Below are 22,681 nucleotides of genomic sequence, written 5' to 3'. Positions count from 1 at the left end.
AACTCCCGGGATTTATTAAATAAGCCTCTCTCATGTGCAGTTTTCTTTCCAGGGGAGGTGAAACCATTCTATTACAAGTTTGATATTAAAGAGCATAAGACAGTTGTGTCAAAGAAAGGAAGAAAAATCTTGCTGCAGTCAAAGGGCTTTTGGGCTTGTTTGAGGTTTATTTTGTTCGGTTTCATACAGCTGGGTCACTGGTGATGCTTCCCCACTGGAATTCCTGTGTTCCTTGATATTTTCCCTGGTAAAGTATCTGCCATTTTTGCTGTTAAACTGGAAAACTTGAGTTTTCCTGGCACAGTCTTAAGATTAATCATGCCTGTGTAAGGTCATCTTTTTGCTATGCTTCCAAGCTTACTGTTAAAGTTTCAGTACATTAGAGTTATGATTGCTCAACTCTCTGCTTTCCCTTAAAAATTATGGGATGTCTGTAAATGACTTCTTTCTGCTTCAGCAGCTTTTCTTCTCTGAAATTTTTCCCTTCAGTTTTAAACTAGTTTTCTATGTGAGTGTTGCACTGGTGGTTTAACTTCCTAATATTCTATAGGTGTCATTTGGGGCTATGTTTATAAGAAAACAAATGTTCTTACCCTGTGAGAAAAGCATTGAATTTCTTGTAATCTTGAAGAATATACTGGGGAAGAAAAAAATGTTCATTTTTGGCTATTTTGAGGCCTGCAACAAATATTTGGAGGATTGAACAGCTGCTGAAGTATTTCTAGGAATTTCAACATGGTACAATTTGCCTCCAGGTTCAGTATTCTCCCAAATGAAAGCAAAGGGGTTTAATTCCCTGAGAATACACATCTCTTCCATGGAGGTATGAGACCATGATTGGGGAGGATGTTTTGAATCATGCACCACCTCTTACCTTAAGCCCTTTGGTTTCAGAACTTGACAGAAAGTTATTTTAGGCAGTTGTGGAGTTATTTTAGAGTATGCAGAAATACTCTTGTGTTATGTCAGTGCAAATACTGTGGGATGGTGAATAAAGTCATTTCTGTGCTGTGCATTGCGGTTAATTACAGCCAGCCATTGAACAGCAGTGGAAGTGCACTTTAGCTGTTGTCTTGTATCAGTATAAAAAGGCAGTAATTTTTTTGACAGGCACTGATTGGAAAGTTGCTCGCAGCTTTCTGGAAGCAAGGGGTACATGCTCTGGATCAATAACTGGCAAATTTTCCATTAAAAAGAATACCTGAACAATGTTCCAAATAGCCACTGGCATCTTAATTTTCCATGGAAACCTCCAATGCTTGTGTGTGGAGGCCATGTCATTTTCAGACAATTTTTCCAGACTACTTGTTAACAGTTATTGCTGTCCCAAAAGGTTGACAGCTTACATGATTGATATTTCATTTACTTGTCATCACTGTTTGAGTAATGGAGAGGGCTGTGGTTTTTTCTTTCTTTCCCTCTAGTTTTTCCTCTCTTTTTTTGGTAGGGAGCCATCTCATATATGTTTAGTTTAGTTTATTATTCTAGAGAGGATGTTGTATGTGTTTATACTCTGTGTGTATATGTATGTCTATATGTAGGTCATAGAATGCCACTAGTAAAAGGGTAATAAAAAAGTTTGGTTTTCTGAAGCAGTTTTGGCTCCCAGTGGAGCAGGAGATTTCTTCACAGCTCCATAACTATTAGGTACCAGTGACACTTCTTTCTAAAGGGATATTGGGATGTGGGAGAGGATTTGGTGTGTTATTCATGACCCCTCTGATCCTATGTAAGTCTATGGGGTAGTCCTGCCTGCTGGAAGTTGATGATTTCAAGAGTGAGCTTTTGGGATGAAGACCTTTGCTCTGTATAAGCATGTGGTTATTTAAGGTGTGGATTTTTGATTGTACTCTTTAATATCAATAAGAGGCCACCCTCAAAAGTCTTGTGGTGAGATTTTAGTGAGGGGAATGCTTTTAGCAGCAGGCACCACATTAGATGTACACACAGGAGATGGGGCTGGATGGGTCCTTAAACCCTCAGCAAAACCTTCGTAACAGGCTTTTAACAAAAAGGAAATGTCTTCCTGCTTCTTGGCACGAATGTGGAAAACAGAAGCCCTGAAAACTGCATGTAGGTTGGCTTTGGTGTCCTTTTAACATCTGCTTACTCCAGTCCATATTTCATCCCATTGCAAGAGGAAAGTGTGCTGTAACAGTAGCTAGTTAATAAACTTTTGTCTGATTTAAGTTGCATACATAAAATTGCTTGTGTTACAGGAAGCCATCAGTGTGAGTGAAATACACATGGCTTGTGTATTTCTGTGGCTTGATTCCACAAAGACACAGAAGGGGCTTTTTTTTCCTTGTTGACATCCATTCTTGCCAGTTTGAGTAACAATATCACAAGCCTCTGGTAACAGTGACATGCTGAAGTCTTAGACCACACTCGGCTGGTGAGAATTAGCTTGAAAGTCAGTGGTGCTGCACTGATTTATGCCATGAAGATCTGGCCCACAGCCAATGTGTTTGCTTCAAAAGATGTTTGGTGGTTGCAGAAGAAACGCGCTTTGTGATGTGTTGTCAACGTGTAACACGTTGTGATGAGAGATGTGCGGGTTGTAGGCGGTAAACTCATAGCAAGATCTGTCTCGTGCCCCTGGGTTGTCTGGTTGTGATGTTAAATGTCCTGTCTGGTGAGTGTTCACCCCTCCTCTGGAGTGAGGGTCAATTAAAAGAGGTTAATAGAGATTTCACTGTTTAGTCCAAATGTTTATTTCTTTATTTAATCCCACTCTTCATCCTCATCCTCATGAGGATGCCATCCCATGAGAAGCCACTTCTTAGACTTCCTCATACCACTTTACATATCTTATATATTCTTGGATCATGACGTTCTCAGATACTTTTGCGTCCCTTTTTGTCCATTCTTCACCTTTCTTTATGAATAGATTTCTCCCTGGTCACTGCTGGCAGTTCCTGTGGAGTCCAAGGTCTCAGCATGTCTGCAGTGGCTTTCCATTGCCTCCCCTACTGTGTGTTAGATGTGCATACTGAGGCAATGCACAGCATCTCTGCTTACATGGGATGTGGCCCCAACTGCCCTGACTGTGCTTCATCACTGCAAGTTCTTGGATGGTTTCCAGATCCTTTTCTCCCTCAGAGTTTTCCTAATAGCACACTTTGTGCTTATATTTACAGCATTTCTTCATTTCCACATTTGACTGGTTTTCCCCAGCTTCTCCAGGTGTGGCAACTGCTGTGTTTGCTGTAAATGTTGCATTTGCTCACTCATCTGAAGTATTCCCAGGTTTCAGGTGGGCCTGAAATTTGTGTAGTTGGGCCAAGAACAGATCTGTGGGCTGGAGTCAGTACTAATGCAGCCTCTGGGTTGCCTTCCTCCCATGCCACTTCATTGTGTGAGCATTGCAAATGGTCAGAAAGCATTGTAAAAGCTCATGTATTATAGCAATTAAAAAAAAAAATGAAATTCATTGAATTAACCAATCCATAAGAGCTCTTACTACATGTATACAATACTGAGTAATCTCTTTCTTTAATCTCTTTGCAGTATTACTCCACTGTAATGGAACAGCAAGTAAATGGACAGTTAATAGAGCCTCTACAGATATATCCAAGAGGTAATGCTGAACAAATTCTAATCAACAATGATGATATCAGTAAACTGTTTCATCAACAGTTATGTTTTTGGGGAGGTTTAAATGCATGTAACATGATGTTTACCTCTTAATTTGGATAGAAGGATTCATTATTGTGGGGAGTGTAGTGAAAACTACATTTATTGCATATAAAATAGCTAATTTACTGGAGTAAATTAAACTAACTAGATTCAGTTTGCGTAGGACATATTTAAGTACATTTAAAAACCTCATTGGTGATGGTTCTGCATGTATTCAAACCAAAGCAGATGAATAAATGAAGTTTGGGATACTTAAGAAAATGGGGCTTTGTTTAAGATCTTCTACTGTCATTGATCAGTTTAACAGTCTGTCATTGTTCACTTTGAAAATGGGAATGTGTCAGTCACAGTAGCTCCATAGGTGACACATTTTAAGTGAGATTTGGGCACTTAGCAGTGGTGTCCAAATGATCCCAAGAACTTTAATAGTCCTCCTGAACAGGGAGAGGTGTAATCAGTTACGTGGGCTGAGGCAATTAAAAATAGGTCATCTGCATCCTGAACAAAATCCATAGGCAGCTGGTTTGGTTTTTGGGAATGCTCTGCTCTCTCTGAACTCCAGTAATGGTTAAAGAAAGACTGATACATTACATAACTCCACTGATTCATTCAGATGCTCTCTTTGAATTTGCTTCTTAATTGATGAAACAGGTTTAAATTCTCCAAGTAAATCTCCCAGCAATAAATTAATTGAAATAATTAAGAATGAAACTGTTCTCACTTAACTGATATTACACAAATAATCATACCATGAGTTTCCCAATTAAACATTCTTGACTTCCATTACTTACAACTCTCTGAAGTTTGAATTGGGCAATTAACCAACAGCCTTCTCAAACACATGCTAATAAGGTCTCCAAAGGAGGCTGGGTTTCCTGTAGTTTAGTGAGCTCCTGTGGAAGAGAGACCTGAATTCAAGGGGAATACAGAGATTATTCTTTTATGGCTCAGACTGCAGGATCCCATTGAGAGGGGGACTCCCAGATACTTGAGCTGTGGGACTCCAGAGCTATCAGCAGTCAAGATGTGCTTTTGTGAGATGAGTGCAAGAGTAGCTGTGAAGAGGGAAGCTGCCTTCTGCCTCTTCCCAAGCTGAGATGTGAGGATCTCAAAGGGTCCTTAGAGAAAGGCTGAGACCTTTCTCTCTGTAGAAGAGTCCTCTTCTATAGAAGAGTCCTCTTTTGTAGAAGACCATTTAATTACTGATATACACCATGTCTAAAAACACTGACCACCACTTGCAAGAAATAAAATGAGAGGCTTTCATGTGGCTTGGAGAAGCTGATGTAGTGGGTGATCCTAATAGGCAGGGCAATTTGATATATTTCCCCTTAAGCAAGCAGTTAAAGAGGTTGTGATGTGCTCAGTAGCCGCATGCCTCAGTGTTTAAAGAGACATTTAAGATTACAAATCAGGCTTAACCTTATTTTAGATTCTCCTTTTGGGTTGTTCCTGAAGAACCAGGATTCCCACTCCCCCTCCTGCCTCCTTTTTGTATTTGCTTTACATCCAAGAATAATCTTTGTACAGATTCAGAATTCATCTTCATGCTGCTGAGGATACAACCCTCACATATTATTTCCACATTTTCATCATTGGCTCAACTGCACGTGTCTCCTGGGTTATTTCCTTGTCAGTGGCTTGTCACTGATTCTGAACTGCTTCAGAGTGGAGTTGCTGTTTCATTTTTCCAAATCACCTTCTTAAGACATCTGTTCTTTCTGGGTTACACCTTTAAAGCTACTCCCTTCATACCCAGCCCGCCTCCAAGTTCTGCTGCTGGTCTTCTGCAGGATTGAACAGAATGTGCTTTCCTGCGTTGTTTTCTGTCATCTCGTCCTGCCTGTAATGAACATCCCAAATTCTGATAGCACAAGCACTTTTCTTTCATGCCCTTTTGCCCATGTACTGCAGTTTAGATCCCTGTCAGTAATGTGCAGCTTTCTGATGTAATTTCATGTTCTCCCTTCTTAGGAGCTTTCTTTGCAAGGACAATCTTCCTTTGAGTCCTTTTCCCTTTCTGCCCCTCTCACTTCTGAGGAAGCTTTCCAGTTGCTGTCTCCAGTCAGCACCCAAAAACTCGTGCCTTCCATACAGCCTGCCAGTAGTAATGGTCCATGTGCAATCCTACATTACCCTGCTTGGGCTGTATTTATTTGATAACTTAAATGTCTTTAAGAGGAAAAATTCCTATTTGATGTATTTTTTTTAAGGAAGTGTATTGTTGCTGTTTAGGTAATAAGAGCCAGAGTTCTTTTTTTATACTGAAAATAAATCTCTATGTATGCATATATAGCAAAAAGAGTATGTTTGCATACACACGCAGATATATACATATAATACATATATGTATCCTATGATATATACACATATAGTGATATATATCCTGTCTATATCTCCATATAAAGATATAGAGATCTATATGCTGTCTATGATATATGTGTGTATATATATATAGAAATATATACTATGATGTCTGTATATAAAGAGATATGCATATATATATATCCTATGATATATATATCTAATCTGTGGAATTCAAGGTGAAGATACCATTCAAATATGTACCATAAAAAATTCTGTTCTTTCAGTATCGTGTTCAAAATGTTGTTTTTCATCAATTGAAAAAAATACAACATGCTTAGATGTATATTTTATAATAGTTTGTTGGTTTCTGATTGATTTATTTTTAATGCTCACAGTATCATAATATTTTTCTTCTTTAAGATGCACACTGTAATTGCTGATGTCATTTAAAGGCACGTGGCCTGGCCCTAACTGATGTGTTTAATAACTATCATCTGTGTCCTTCTGACTAATAAATAGTTCTGTTTCCTGCTGTCAAAAATTGAAAGGAAATGCATGTGCATCAGAGAAAGAGAAAAATCAAATACATCCCTCCTCAGACAATCAATCAAAAGTGACAGGCCCTTTAACATACAATTTGTAGGGCACTGTAGTTTTAAAATGGGAACTGTCTGTAACATGTAGCTGGAAGCCTTTGTGGCTTTAACATTTGACAAAAGCACATCCACTGAACAGAAGAACAAGACAATATACACTTGGAGAGACTTGAGGAAAATGCTTTCTTCTCAAGCAGCAAGTCCCTCTCTAAACCCAGACATCATCATAACATGCCACATTTGTACATCTGTGTCCAAAATGCAGCATTCTGCATTGCATTTATCCAGGATTCGGTTGCTGTTGCCCCTGACATGTTTTATTCTACGTTTAAAACAAACTGTCTGTGTTTGACAATGTGACTAATTCAGGACGTGTGGCAGCTGAGTCCTTTAAAATGTATCTTGCAAATATTTCTGTTAAATGCCAGGAAAAAAAAATACAGCATGTGAAAATATAGTGACATAGGATTTTAATTTGAATTACAAAAAGAGTCTGATCATTTAAGCCAGCAGCCCCCTTGATTTGGATGTGTTTTAAGCAGAAATTAGAATTTATATTACACGGTGTCAGAAAGCTCTTAGCATTTATAAATGCTCACTCCTGCAAGTTAAAAATCCTGGTTCATAATTCCCACTCTGGGTCTTGTGAGGCACTTTTCAATCATTTCTCTCTGCTAATTTTGGTGTCACCCTCATTTCTTTTTAAAAGATTCATTTTGAGCAAATTTGTAAATGGCCCTGATGTGTTCTACAATTTAGTCAATTACTGTTTCAGCCTGCAAACCTCCCGGGAAACGGAACATACATGGCCTGAAGGTAGGAATTTCAATAATTGTTTCAGTAAAGTTAGATGGATTTGTAATGCTGTGTTCCACTTATTGAAATGTCAAATAAAACTGCACTTTCTTCAGCTCTGACAAGCAGTTTTTTTATCCCCCTTTAATTTTTTTGTTGGTGAGGGTGGGGAAGGATTCATCTGCTGAGTGTTGGCTGCAGGAGCTGTGTATACGGAATTGCCTTTCTTGTTGTTCTTAACCTTTGCTAATAAGTGCCTAAATTTGAACGCTCGGTTTATCAACTAACGTCTGCCTCCACTTCAAAGCACTAAAAAAAACACCCCGATGTATTAATTTGATTTCAGTCATTTATCTAAGTGTGGAAAGCACAGCAATGAAATTCTTTTAGGCGGTTTGATTCATTCAGGTATGCTTAATGCTTCTATAATCGTACCCGTTTTGAAATGCAGAAGACTACAGGTACATGAACTGATTGTTCAGGTTTTAAAATGAGAAGAAATGGTGGGTATACCCCTTTTTTGTATTATTTAACTAAGCTTTTAGGATGTAAAGACTATATACATGGTCCAGGAATTCTATAGCCTGCTAACCTACATAGAGGCGAGTCCTCAACCACCGGCAAGCCTAGCAACAAGCTAATTAACCTTCAGAGTGAAATGAGAAATTCATGGCAAATTACAGGTTAATTAGAATAGTGTCCTCTGAACACAACCGACTGATCAAGATCCTTTCCCTGCCTGCAGGTAAATACTCGAGCAGGAGCTGCTAATAATAGCAGCTCGGCCGTCTCGGATTCCCTTCCAAGCAATAGGTAAGAGTCAAGAACGGGAGCATATGGTTTGTTTTCTTTGCTTTTATTAAAACAAAATGGAGCCTTGTGTGCAGAGGTACCAACAATAAGCTTGATGTTGAATAACTTTTTCAATATGACTACCGGGCACGCAGGAGTGGAGTGGGGAAGGTGAAATTACCTTGATTCATGGATCTTGTTAGACTTGAACTGCTGGTTCTTCACAAGTAGTTTCTGCTGAAGGAAATAAGTCTTTGCTGGGTGTTTCAGGTGGCTTTGTCCTTTATAAAGGGTTGAAATACTGTTTGTGGGTGAGCTGATTTGGTTTACTTGATCTAATAATCACCGTCTGTGGCAAGGTCTGTGTGTTTAGGTCTTTGTTACTTACCTCCCTCTAGGATTCTTTGATTTCAAATTTGATACCAAATTCAGCAGGTTTAGTGTGGGGTGAGATGCTTGAAAAACCTGAGCAGCTTAAGTGCCCTGTTTCATACAGTTTGAGCAGATTTTGGGAGTCTTATCTCCCTTACCTTTCTTTTTAGATTCCCCTTCTAATTTGAAACTCCATATTAAGATCTTAAAATGCAAGGGAACGTGTCTTCTTTTCTCCTAGAGATCTGTTCTTAAATACTGGACCATAAATTCCCTGTCAGTGCATGAGCTGTTGCAGGCAGTCATTGTACTCAGTCTGATGTTAAAACAAATAAACAAAAAAACCTTTATATATTCTTAAAAGGGAATAAGAGAAGTCTGACTCTGTCTTCTTCATACGAGAGCATATTTGAATGTGGGATAGAAATCCCTGGAGGTCCCTTTCAGCCTGTATCATTCTATTACTTTAATAAGCATATAAATTACATGTATCTGTGCATCAGCACACTGCTCCCTTCTCTCTTAGAGCATTTTCAATAAGGAGATGGGCAGAGATGACCATGAGCAAAGACCCATCATACTGCTTTAGACCTGCTCAGGCATTGAGGTGTTGGTAGCTACTCTGTCAGACACCACGAAGTGCTGCAGTGGTGGGACAGTCCCACAAACCCCAGCTTCACATGGTGGGTGTGATGTGATGTGGTTACCCATTGACAAGGAGGATGCTACCCCACATGGTTGGCAGCAGTGCTGGTGTAGTCGTGCTGTTGGTAGCCACCTTCAACTACCACTACCACAGTTTTGATGTTTCCTTTAGTGGCTTTGCAAACTGTAGAGGTAAAAAAAGAAAGCCAATACCCTGTGTCAGCCTCCTATGGCAGTTTGCCCCATCCCTTGGGGATGATCCTCACCAACACTCTTTAAAGGCTATAAATCGGAATGTCTCTATGAACTGCAGCCCTCCTCCCAATCTGTCTCACTGCTGGACTAAATAAAGCTGCTTTCTATTGCTGTTGTGCTTTTGCTTTCAGTACTTCCTGTACTTTGAGCTTGTTCTTGAAGTGCATTGAAAATGAGGCTTCTAGAAGATTCTTGTCACCTTATTTGGTGGTTAATTGCCATTCCTTTTCCGAAACCTTCTGCACTACGAGTTTGGTTTTTGAAGTAATTGAAAGTCTCTCTTTGTTTCATGTTCACAAATTGTTAGTCATGAAAGATGACAAGATCAACTTATGTTTCCTTGGAAAACTTAATTTTGCTTTAAAGTAGTCGTGGGAACAAGAGGCCTATTAAAGAACAAAGCCACCAAATACGAAATCTGTGTTTTCACTGTTCTTGTTAATAATGATCTGTGATCAGGACACGTGCACATGCCTTTCAAGAATATATTATTTTGTACTTTTTAACTTCAGTAATAAGAGCAGAATGTCTCTTTGAGATTAAGTTTTGCAGACATATTGCTGCCCAGGCAGGTTGTTGTGTTGAATGAAGAAGGGACAGAGTTTGTCAGGGAAGGAGGTAAATCAGTATTTTGCAAGTGAGTGGAAGCAGTTTGAAGCCATTAATAGTTTCACCTATAAAACACAGCTAATAGTTGTGGCTTGTTAAAGTTCTACTAGAAAAAAATATATGGGTCATTTTAAGTAATGTAAGACCACTGACAGAGGAGTAGTTTCTCCTGAAATAGGGGGACTGCAGCACCAAGTTGACCTGGAATGGATGCACAAAAGGGTGAATTGAGATGAGCTCTTAGGCAGAAGCTGTTCCCTGTGAGGGTGCTGAGGCGCTGGCACAGGGTGCCCAGAGAAGCTGTGGCTGCCCCATCCCTGGCAGTGCTCAAGGCCAGGTTGGACACAGGGGCTTGGAGCAGCTGCTCCAGTGGAAGGGGTCCCTGCCCGTGGCAGGGGTTGGAACTGGGTGAGCTTCAAGGTACCTTCCAGCACAAACCATTCTAGGGTTCTGTGATATGACTCTGTGGCTATCTGGCCTCACCCACCTGAATTTAGGCATATCCCTGAGATGCCTAAATCAGGACTTGTGCCGCCTACTCACCATGCTCCAGTCTATGGTCAGTTGAGGTGGTGAGGCTGCATTGACAGCATACAGCTCTGTGTATCTGTATAGAAATTACTGAGGATAATGCCTTCAGGAGTTTTAAAACAAGTTGGGGCACCTGAAAACTGGATATGAACCTGATTTTCATGTTGTTTCTCAAAACTTAGGGGGTGTGAGGGTATCTGTTTGTTGTGTTTTTCTTTGAACTGGCATACAATAGGTTGTATCTCACAGGACAGTACAGGCAGGTACCTAAAACAGTTTGTAGAGGTGAGAATACTTAGAGTTTTTAAAACATTCATTGCTTTCCAGAAGTTTGAGAAGTAGCTGGACTGACCATCAGTCAGCATTGCTAACATTAAGCCTACTCAGAATATGTAACCATGAACTTAACCTGGCTGGTTTCTGATGCTTTCACTTCATTTTATAGAGTGAAATGACACAGTCATTTAAAATAATTGTCTCTCTCTTATTTTCAGCTTAAAAGAGTCTTCTGCAGAGCTGAAGAAAATACTTGCAAATGGCCAGGTAGGTGCATTGAATTGAGCCTGGGCTACATGCATGTCTCGTTACAGCCTCATTCTGCAGTGATTGGCACACCTCAAATAGGTGGCGAGATGCTTACTGCTCATTTAGCTGTAATGTGTTCTTTTAATACAGAACTGGAGGGACCATGAAAACCTTCATGATATGAATGAGTTATGTGTCCTGATTTGCTTTGATTGGCATAGCAATTTGCTTCCCATTTCTCAAAATGTGCTAATCAGATTTAGCTCCAGATAGATTGAAGTACCTCACACATGTTGTGCTGCTGCCACAATTTCAGGGAAGAAAGTTAATCAATTTTGAATAACTAAGTCAACTGCTCACTTCAAATGACCTTTGTGGTTTTTAGGGCAGTTGATACTTAAATATTTAGCAGGTTCTTGCAAGGAACTGCTCTCTACTATTTGTAGTTACCTTATGTTGTGGCATCTTAAAAAACCTAAAACACAACCTAATACAAAACAAACCCCAGAGTTGTGGATAGCTGTCGTGTTACCACTTCTCCTGCTCAAGACATTCAGATTCTGGCACCCAGAAGTAAAAGGTTTAATGTAGCAATAGATGAAGAAATGGAGGTCCTGGAGAAATATTTCATACCAATTTTGAGCCGAACGTACGGCCAGACTTGTGATAGTATAATGATATTAAATATACACTGTTAAATTAAACTGCCTTTAAAAGAACCCCAGATTCTTCAGCAGCACCAACATAAATATGTTTTAATGTTTGTCATAGTGAAAGCCCTTTGATAGCCTTGGAGGCAGCACCTGTCCATTGCGATCAAGCTTGCCTATTAGGCTCTATTGACTGAGACATCTGTGTCACTGCAAATAAAAGACTCTTATTGATTTTCTTAACTGCTGTTCACTTCCCCTCCATGTTTCGAAGGCTGAAATCTTAATTATCTCAGATGCGTATTCAGTGCCTTCACACAATGACCTCTCCAAGCCTCATTGGCATTTCATGAATCAAGTAGTTGTAGTTGAGCGTGTCAAGAAGATAAAGGCTGGTCTTCATGCTTGTCCTTCAGTATCACCTGTAACATTGTGGTCTAATAGATGAGGGTGCCCCTCTAAAATGTGAGCCGAGCAGCCCAGTGCTGCAGCCTTGCCTGTTTGGCACTGAATCCTTTGAATACAGCTTGGAGATGTATTTTAAAGCCTGACATGCAGACTGAGTTTAATATTCACAGGTGCCTACCAGGTAGATTTGTTAATGTTTCAAAATTGTACCTATGCAGTGTGTTTCTCTGGATAGATTAAAAACCTGTAAATACCAGCAGCATGCTTCTGAACCTTGAAAATCAAGTTGATAATTACTCCAATATTACTAATAGTTTTTGAAGTAGGATTACAGACTGTGAGTAAAAGCTATCTTTTTTGTGATAGCTGAATTTGGCATTTCATTTATTCTCAGCAATAGAAGTGGGTGTTTTCTGTGCCCTGCCATAGATTTACGGATTTCTTTCCTGCATAGTAGAATTATAGAAAGACATAAAGGAACCAAATCCCTTACTATGATATTTAAAAATGTTACTTAAACCCATTTAAAAAGAAAAAGTAAGTTTTAACCCTACCTTTCAGTCCTGCTGCTCTGGCAGGAGCTGCACTGCTTTCTGTTGAGAGAAGATGCTTTTCGTTATGCTGCATTGTGTTCTGCAGAATTCGGTCACAGCTCTGTAACTGGAGATGGGTTTCTAGTCACAACTTCAACTTTTTCTCCTTTTGGGGGGCTGAGTCACACTCATCATTACTTAAGTATGGGTTGGGTTATTATTTTTTATCATTTTTTGGCAGTTTCTGCTTTCAGGCATTCATAATGATATTCCTCTAGTAGTTTCCATTTAGGTTTAATAAGGAATTCATATTAATCATTAAAAGAAGGGGACATGATTCTTCAAGATAATCAAATATTGACAAGTTAGAAATAGCTTTCTGCCTAGGTTCATTGATATAGGTGATGTGATATAAATATTTATTTCTTTTCTGTCACTCAGAGTAAATGCCACCAATTGATTCAGCATTGATATAGTGTCAACAGTTCATAAGAAACATTTGACTGGCTTGTGTTTTCCGATTAGTCTCTGCTCTATAAAGTGGGATTTACTAAATCTCTTCAATTGTCTGCTCATAGAGTGTGACTGCTTTCTGAAACCATTATTGCTTCGATTCGTAAAGCAAAGGTATGGCTATAGGAATTTGCTTCTGTCGGGCCCCTACATATAAAATAAGGATTAATTGAGCATTTTGATTTTAATGATTTACAAGAGATAGACACTGATTTCTTTCAAAACCAGCAGGTATAAGCAAGTGATGTTTTGTTTGCTGATCCGTAATTGAAGTCTCTTTCACTTTGTCATTAATTCTGTTACTATTGGCATCCAATCAAACTTGGGTTTGCAGGTTTAATATTCCAGGCCTTACTGTTGAGTTCATTGTTATTATGTTATCATTTTATGATTGAGAATCCAGTTTTCCCAGTAAAATAAATAAATCACCACCTGTTTTCAGCATCTTTATTTGAGCCAGTAAATCACGCTTTATCTCTCTATCGGTTGCTGGCAGATACTTGCTCCACCCCAGGCTTCCTATTTCACCCTGGGTTTCTGGTTGCTCTTTGTGCATAGAGACAGGAAATGGTGCTGGACTGGCATTGGGTGCAAGTAGTGCAATGGCAGAGGATGGAGCTGCTCCTATCACTGTCTTTTAGGGATTGAGGTGAAGAAAATAACTCTTTTTACCAGTTAGCAAAAAGCAGGAGAAAAGAGAATGCATTTTATGTCTCTGGTTCTGCTCAATTTGTTGCTTATAACTTGTGTAACTGCAAAAAAATTCTTCCCCCTTTCCCCCCCCCCAAGAAGCAAAGATAAAAGTTCATGGCTTTATGGATTCATTTAATTTCTCTTAAGAGTTATGTTTAGAAGAACATTGCTGGAAATACAGCAAAAAGATGTTTGTTGTTACCTCAAAGGCTGGAGAATTAAAGTCCTCCAGCTTAGAAGAGGAGAACTTCTTAAACCCAGTGTGTGCTTTAAATTAATGAGTACTGCACTCTGAGAGAAATGATTTTTAGGATCCAGTATAGATTCTTCATGTACTTTAAAACCTATTCAGGAGTTATTGTTCCTCATGAGGTACCTCTTTTTTTCCTCCTTTTTATTTGCATTTTCTGATTGATGCAATAAGTAAGATAGCTTTCAGGGCTAAACTAAATGTTCATTTTCATCCTAAACCTTGATAGTTGAATGGGCTATTTCATACCCCTTTAAGATTGTCTGGCCCCAGGTTTAGCACAAATAGGTGATAATGTAGAGTCAGCTTCTGCTTTGAGGTATTTTGAAGGTTTTCAGAATTTGGAGATTCTACCCTTGCTGCAAGAACTGCAGAGTATTTCCTGTGAGAAACAAAGGTAGTGGAAGGAAAGAGCACAGATTTTGGAGTTCAGCATTCATGTCTTTAATATGTATTATTTAAAATCAACTAATACTCCCTTTCTTGTTCCTAAGACTTGCTGAGTATTGGCTCTTTAGTGCATTTTACCTTGTTATCATCACTTACTTGTTCCCGTTGAAGGAAGGTTCCTCTTCACTGACATCATATGAAAGGGGATGCTTAAGCATGGCTTAGTAACTTAAGGGCACATGTCCCCATTGAATTTAAAAGTTGTTTCAGAAGATGGCTAAATACACATAGTTGGCTTATGGTGAGCTGTCACCATGTGGCACTTGAAATCACTGATTTGAAGCTATTTCAGATGTGCTTACGTGATCTCTAATCACATCAGTGGTAGCAGAGCAGACGTATCATTAGGGGGGTTGATGTCTTTTAACACAAAAATGGCAGTCTTTAAGCAGCCATGCCAACTCACCTGGAATGTTTAACTTGGTATCCTATAAAATACAAAGGTTTACTAGAAATGAGTTAATGCTTCATAGGAAAATCTCTTCTAATATGGGATTTGCCCAATCCTATGCAACTTCAGGCAGAGAGGGAGATCTTTTTGTAACAGAAAATGCATACAACCCAGAATTCATTCTGATGATACCTTTCTTTTCAAGCATATGTGTTCATTCAGAAATGCCTTCAATGACCTTTCTTTAATAGGTGGGAAATCAGAATAACTGTGTTTGTACAGGCAAAGGTTGAACTGTAGTTTTACATTTCAGTTGTTCATTCAGTGCTACAGTAAGCTTTAATAAAAGCAATATCACAAAGATCCCAAATTCCAGCATTTGGAATGTATGGTGCTTGTACTGGGCTTCTGTTAAAGATCTGAGGATATCTTCATGTTTGGAGAGTTGTCCTGGTGAACAGAAAGATCGAGGCAAGCAATTAGTTGTGTATTTCAAGGAAAATCATCTCTGTTGGATAGCACATCAAGACTCTGTTTTCCAAAGATTTGCCTTTGTTAAAAGGTAGATAAATGAAGCACTGTCAAGCTTTCCTAGTGCCAGAACTGTCACTCAATTAGTATCAGTTATGCTGATTCCAGAATAAATCATCAAGTTTTTGAGCCATACTTAAGATGACAGTTTCCTGGTGGATTGTTTCCATTCACCTCCAACTTTGGCTTTGGTTATGTGCTGTTCTGGAGACCCTTTTCCTATCAGTATCTGTGACCTGACCCTCTTGAGCTATATTATATCATTCCATTTTGACACCTTTTATCAAACTTTAATGAAATGACCCAGGCAAACAAATTGTCATTAAACTTTCCATCACTTTGTCCCTTGGTATCGTCTTTTATAAATTGGACAGCAAATGTTGTATTGATCTTCTCGTTCTTGCAGCTGAACTTGAAATGACCCAGACTGCTTGTTGTTTATGGCCTAGAGTTGCTTTTCCTTGACATTTCCATCCACAGCATGACATCTCTTTTGTTTTTCTTTCTTTCTTGTGGAGATGAATGAACAAGACATACGGTATCGAGACATCCTCGGTCATGGCAATGGAGGCACAGTCTACAAGTGAGTGTTGAATTTCACTTCAAATTGTTGAAAATGGAATTTAAAAGTGCCTTTTCCTTTTCTTTTTTTACCCTTATATTTGTATTGAGATGTAGGTGGGCAGTGCTGCTGTGAAGAAAAGAATATAAAATACATTCTTAATAGGAACTTTTTAAGAGTCCTCTTTCCATATTTACAAGGTATCTGCTCTTGAGTGCTGTGAGGGCTGGTGCATTTTTATTATCTTTTTAATACTTAGCTTTGAATCCCTCCTGGGTAACAAGTTAATGGTTCACAAGTGGAACTTGAAATGTCCTGAAGCATAATGAGTTGTCTTCAGTATTTGCAATGCCATTATTCTTGCTGCTTTACCACGCCCTTTGCTAGCCCAGTGCTGGGAATGACACCAGTGGGATGTGATGACACTGCTGCTCTGCCTTTCTCTAGCAATTCCAAATTAGTAAATAACCCCTTTTGCTGCTGCAGTGACTTCCCTCCCTCACGAGCAGCTTCACACATAGGCTGATGAATACATTAAATGATAAACTCCCCCAAATTTTGGTTGTGAAGCTTATACCCTGCAGCCAGTATTAATTTTAATATTGTAAAGATTATAATAGCAGAGATATAGTTTTCTCGACAGGAAAGTCTTTCTCATGCATAGTGCAAAGTTTAAACTACATAATGTAATATCTGGTACTTAATAGTCTGCAGTGGTGTATGAAAAATATTCCACTAGGAATTAAGAAATCCATACTTCGTAAGAAAGCCCTGAGGGAGTAATAAAGGTTTCCTCCAGAGAGCTATTTACCATATACAGTAACCCAGCATCCCATTATGATTTTGTTTATACCTTAGACATTTTAACTTTGAGATTAACATTTTAGATGTTTTAAAAGCCATGGTGCATTTAGTGTAGTTTCTAATTGGCTGCCAACGTGGCAAAACGACTCTCCTTGTGGAAGGTTTAATGCAAACGGACTTCCAGAACCTTAAAGGAGCAAATCCAGTCTTTGAATGGACTCTTTGTTAGCCTGATAGGTGGAACATAGTTCAGACATCTCATTGATGTTCTCTTGTAGTAAGGTATTGCTAAACCAAGAAACTTGCAGAAACAGTATTGTTATCTTACTTACAGTTTAGTAATTGAAATACAGTAAAATCGAATAATAATGATAGTAATGAAAAGGAGAGAGGAGTAAAACCCAAGGGTTAAAACCTAAAGTAATGAACAATACAATTGCTCCCCACCCACTGACTGATGCCCAGCCTTTCTCAGAACAGCAGCCAGTGGCTCTAGGCCAGATCCCCCCAGTTTCTATACTGAGCATGGCATTCTACACTGTGGAATATCCAACTGTATAGACAGTAAGAAAGATTTGAGAGAGGGTGTTAAACTTTACAGCTCAGTTAGTGACTTCCTGTTGTTTGGAGACCTGGAGAAGGTTGTTTCCCTTCCCTGTTTACTGATGCAGGCTCCAGGAGTGGATGTAGGTGGAAGAAGTGTCACAAAGATGGGCCACAGGCTCTGGTCCCTGTGGAAACCACTTGAAACACAGGACCAAGGAATGTCCCATGAAGTGAGGGAACCTTTATGTGTTAGTGTTACTCAGTTCTGGGTCACTTTCTCTATTAGCCGAAATAAGGAGCTAGCAATGTGAAACCATGAGCAGCATAAGAATGGCCATCCCAGGTCATACAAAAGTCTCTCGCCTTCATTCTCTGGCTGATAGTGGCCAAAGTCTAAGGAATGTAAACCAAGGCAAGTGAATGTGGACTTTGCTAATGGGATTGTGCTGAGGATCAGCTGAATTTATATCTCTCAGCTTGTATCTGCCCTACTCACAAGGAGCATTCCATGCTTGCTGTGCGCGCTTAGTACATGCAGTGACAGGGAGCTGTTAGGTGCAGAAGGTGGTATAAAAATATAATAAATTATATATAAAATACCTTGGAACAGTCATAGAGTCATGGAATGGTTTGTTTTGGAAGGGACCTTAAAGCTCATCCAGATCCAGCCCCTGCCATGGGCAGGGACACCTTCCACTAGTCCAGGTTGCTCCAGTCTGGCCAGCAATCACCCCATTGTAAAAGGCAACCTGTTCTCTTTGCCAAAAGAGCATCTGAGGCACACGAGCCAAGAAGAAACTGCAAAATGGAATACTTACAGGTAGCTGGATTGCACTAGTCATAGATAGCAGCCCACATATATTTTATTCCAGTAAATCAATGAACATTTGTCAAATAAAATGAATTGCGAGCGTTTGGCTGTTTTCCTCTTGCGGCAGACCATGCTGTCGGCTCGGTGCAGAAGAGCCTGTGTGTAGTGTGTATTATTGATCCGAGCCTAAAGAACAAGCGTGGCTATGTGGTATCTTTTCCCCCCTTTCTTTCTAGCTCTTTATACTAAGTCATATCCATTATGGCAATGATATATTATCAGCATTGAGCAAACAAGAGAGCGTGTCGCAGGTCACTGAGCAAAAATCTTGAGCCTCTCTTTCCACGTGAATTAACTACTATTGAAATAGTTTATTGAGATTGAAGTATTGATCACTTTTCATGCTAACCCTGGCTTATGGGGGGAGAGGGGAGGTGGTTTTGTTCTCCTCTGAAGACGTTATGTTTAGTTAGAAAATGTATTTCATTTATTTGGGTTCTTTACAGCTGCAGCTGTTTCATTGCTTGGAGAAGAGGTATCTTAGCTTTATTTTTATGACAGTATAATTATACTTTAGAAATACACTTGATTACTGTGTGTAGCAAAATTGTTCCAGTATATTGGCTCGGCCAGTATTGCTATACAAACAACTTTTCAGTCAATTGAGTCTGGTAAAAAATCAATACTTTATAGCAATATTTCCAGTGAGAACTTGCTGAATCTCAATGTTTTCCCTGCTCTAAAGAGAAGGGATTGTGGAGTTGACTTCCTGTTTTCCCTTACCTTTTGATAAGCTATTTTCTTATTTAAGGAGTGATAACAATTATGGGGTTAGATATGGCAAAGGAGTTAATTATCCAGTTCTGTGAATTTCTGGAAACCCAGTTGCTGTTATGTCACAGAGATCAGCACTTTTCCTGATAAGAGGACCTTAAGACTATTGCACTGGTAGATGTACAACCTTCCAGCTCTGCAACAGGCTTTCTAATTGTTACCAGCTATCTTGTAAAGTAGTTATAGAACATGGTAGGATGGTAACTGTACAGTTAGGGCTGCTTCACAGCAGCAGGAAACCTCTGTATAGCAGTGCATCTACTGTATTTACTTAAATTGCTATTTTGGAAGAAGTAATTCACTGCTAGGTCCAAACGACATTGAAATATGTGCTGCTGTGCTGCATCTTTTAGCTCCATCATTGACTGCAGAGCTCTGAGAGGCTGTTTTTATGAGGTTGCTTCTCTTCAGTGAAAGAAGGTTAACATTTTGGTTTGTAAGGGGGATGTATAGGCTTTGCCAGCCAGTCTCTGGAGTAGCTACATTAAATCATTTAGATGCCAAATCCTCACTTGTGTATATTTTGAATGTAAGTACTACAAAGTAGAGGTATTTATCTCTGGCAAATAATTACTCTGTGAAGTCTCTCTCACATGGCATATCTGTAGTATCACTGTTTCCTTCTGCATGTCTGGGATTCTTTCATAATGTGCATTGTGTATGGTTTGTAGATCTTTGGGATCTGTTAGAGGCGTCTCCAGCAGCAGAAAGCTATAACCCTCCGTATAGTGAAATAAAGTCCCAATGATGCCCTAATTAATTTGTGGAGTTACCAAGTGTCTGGGATAGAGAGGTAAGAAAAGGGGGAATCGGTTCCCATCTTAGCAAAATGCTGCTAAACCAGACGGCTTCACTTTCACTTGAGTAATTGGGAGAGAAGTGGCTGTTGATGATGTCCCGCCCAGCAGAATTGTATAGCAGGGAAATAGGGATAAATGCAGAAGCTTAATTTGTTTGAGCAATTTACTGGAGCAATTCTGCTGTTCAGTTCAGTTGTACATTCCAGCATATGCCCGTTTTCTTATTCTCTATCTCAACCAACCTTGGGGTGCCCCATTAGCACATTAAACATAGTGTATGGCAAGACAGCTGGGAAGTCGCTATCTCCTGCAAGACAGGCTGCAAATGGCGCCTGCCAGTGTATTGCACATCCTTGAACAGCAGCAGGGAAAAGCATTGTCAATTCTGGAGTGGGGAAACAGGAGATTTAGCTGTGTTGGAGAGGAAGGGAAGTGATACAGTGCCAACAGGGCTGACGAGAGCTGGAGAGGGGCTTGGGACAAGGGCCTGTAGGGACAGGCCAAGGGGAATGGCTTTAACCTGCCCAAGGGGACACTGAGCTGAGCTCTGAGGCAGAAGCTGTTCCCTGTGAGGGTGCTGAGGCGCTGGCACAGGGTGCCCAGAGAAGCTGTGGCTGCCCCATCTCTGGCAGTGCTCAAGGCCAGGTTGGACACAGGGGCTTGGAGCAGCTGCTTCCGTGCAAGGGGTCCCTGCCCGTGATAGATTCTTACTACATTTCATGCACATTGCTTGTTCCAGCCTGGTGCTTGATGCAGCTCTGAAGAAAGGAGGTACGGGCAGGTTCAGTGTTTTGTTTGGTGTTAAAACAAATCTGTGGCCATTTGAAGTCTGAAAATGGCATCTCCCTGCATTCCTGTGGTGCAGTTGAGGCATTTTCCATAATTTCCCTTCCCAGACTACATTCATTTTCTGTTTCTCTTGTTTGGTTTTATTTTTAGTCACACTACAAAGCATTAGAACAATAATAGCTGGAGTAAGTCAGAAATACTCCCCCAAATTTCTGCGTATTATCATTGCAGTTTAAACAAGACTGACCAGTGATTGCTGTTCACTTGTTTCTTTTGACCCTGGCTATCACTTGCCTGCCTCATAAAATCTGTTATGCACAAAAGTGCATAAAATGAAGATAAAGTACCTCCTTCAAGTCTGACAAAACCCATTCCTTTGCAGAATGGGAGCTGCAGTGAGAGTAAATAAATGAATGGACAGCAATCACAGCCTAGTTGATGAAACTGTTCAATTAAAGCACAGGCATTTACATGGTGTAATTTCCCTAAATTGCCAATGAGCCCCTTTAGACACAACCAGTGTTCAAATTGATTTCAGCATTGATTTTGGCTGAAGCTGATAAATTTCTGCTTGTTAGTTAAAGTAATTTTGCAGAAGACTTTGTAGTGCAGTATTGAAGTGTTCATTTAGCTGATGGTTAAAAGAGGAGTTATTTACAGAGGGTTCTACTGTTGTTCTGAGATGGGACAATTCCCCGGTCATCTTTTTACTTTTAATTTTTAAGCTTCAGTATCCAATCAATACGTTATTGAAGCTGATTAAAATGTATCCAGCCAGCTGCCTATGGCTGCTTAATTAGAAACGGGATGATTCTTAAATTAAAGTTGTTCTGTTTGTGTTGCATGCCCATAGCCTGGGAGATGAAGCAGATAGTAACCTTGAAAACTTGAGTTCGCTCTTGTTACTGATGGGTGAGGTGGTGTGGGAGAGGAGGGCAGCTCTCATTGCAGCTTCCCTAGCGTGGGCAAGAGCATCTGTTTCTTGGTAACAAATAATGCTCCATGTAGTAGAGAGTTGGTGGGACTTGCTACCAAGTTTATAGGCACTGGCTGTTCCCCAGCATTGAATACTAGTTTAAATCAGGCTTTTGCCCTTAGAAGTGAATGTGAGATGACAGGGGGCAGAAGAACGTGTATTTATGTATGAATCCTTTCTTGCCATTATGCTGCAGTGGTGTGTTTCAGACTGTCTCCTTAATCTCTGTTTGATGTCTCTATGAAGAGCAGTGGCTGTAACAGCACCAGCAAGGTTGACATTGATTTTTCCATGTCTTCTCACCCAGATTCTCAAAATGCTAACAATGAACCACTCAGCTATCCAGTGACCATCATAAGGCTCAGCCAACCATACCCAGCTCTGACATACAACCACCCTCCCGTACGTCACCACAGCTGCTTTAATGGTGATGGCAAGAAGCAATATAAGAGGAGCAATGCCAGAATTGTTTCTAGCATGTTGCACATCATGATGTTATCTCATTGCAGTCCAGTAATGGATGGAGCAGTGTAACTAACCTCATGGTGTTTATGCTCTCAGCCTGCTCCTGGGGAAGAGCAAACTTTCTACTGAAAACTGAACCATGATTAAAAGAAAACACTCTTTCTGCTATTACAGTAAATACCTAGGAAGTGTTTGCTTCTTGACACAGTTCTATTTCCTACTGGTGGTCCATACTGAATTACTCAACAGCTCTGTTTTTCCTTAATAGTTGTTATGCTATGAGTGTCATGAACACATCTCTTGTGGGTAAGTAGTTTGACAATGCAGAAAATCAAACTTTAGGTCTTGTTGTGGAGACATGTGGCATCTAAATTGCCATCATCATAGGATGTGATGTACTTTTTGGCTCATTCTGTTGCTTCGAGTTTCTTCTTAAAACTCTGGTGGGTTTACTTGTCCTGGCTGTGTCAGATAATGCCTGGCTGTGTCAGTCTAAACAGAAGTCTAAGAAAACTGCTCTGCTGTCTTCTGCCCTTTGAGCTAGTTTAAAGCCAGCAGCTGAAGCACATGATTGTGCCTGCATCTGATCTGGATTGGTCCTGTGGCAGT

General features: G+C 39.9%; 1 protein-coding gene across 3 annotated transcripts in view; it reads left to right on the top strand.

Annotated features, from left to right (window-relative positions):
* MAP2K5 (mitogen-activated protein kinase kinase 5) overlaps positions 1-22,681 on the top strand; it is a 120,105-nt gene that overhangs the window by 12,081 nt on the left and 85,343 nt on the right. For all 3 annotated transcript variants that reach the window (XR_004550026.1, XM_005148805.4, XM_031048677.2), the window contains exons 4-8: positions 3,511-3,580; positions 7,318-7,358; positions 8,083-8,150; positions 11,036-11,084; positions 16,004-16,068. Coding sequence is in view for 2 of the 3 variants with exons in the window: in XM_005148805.4 (XP_005148862.1) it covers positions 3,511-3,580; positions 7,318-7,358; positions 8,083-8,150; positions 11,036-11,084; positions 16,004-16,068 (293 nt within the window). In the remaining variant the exon portion in view is untranslated. The remainder of the gene's footprint in view (positions 1-3,510; positions 3,581-7,317; positions 7,359-8,082; positions 8,151-11,035; positions 11,085-16,003; positions 16,069-22,681) is intronic.

The sequence above is a fragment of the Melopsittacus undulatus genome, chromosome 9 (genome assembly GCF_012275295.1).
Source record: "Melopsittacus undulatus isolate bMelUnd1 chromosome 9, bMelUnd1.mat.Z, whole genome shotgun sequence".
Lineage (NCBI taxonomy): Eukaryota > Metazoa > Chordata > Aves > Psittaciformes > Psittaculidae > Melopsittacus > Melopsittacus undulatus.
This window is presented reverse-complemented; position numbering and strand designations above follow the sequence as displayed.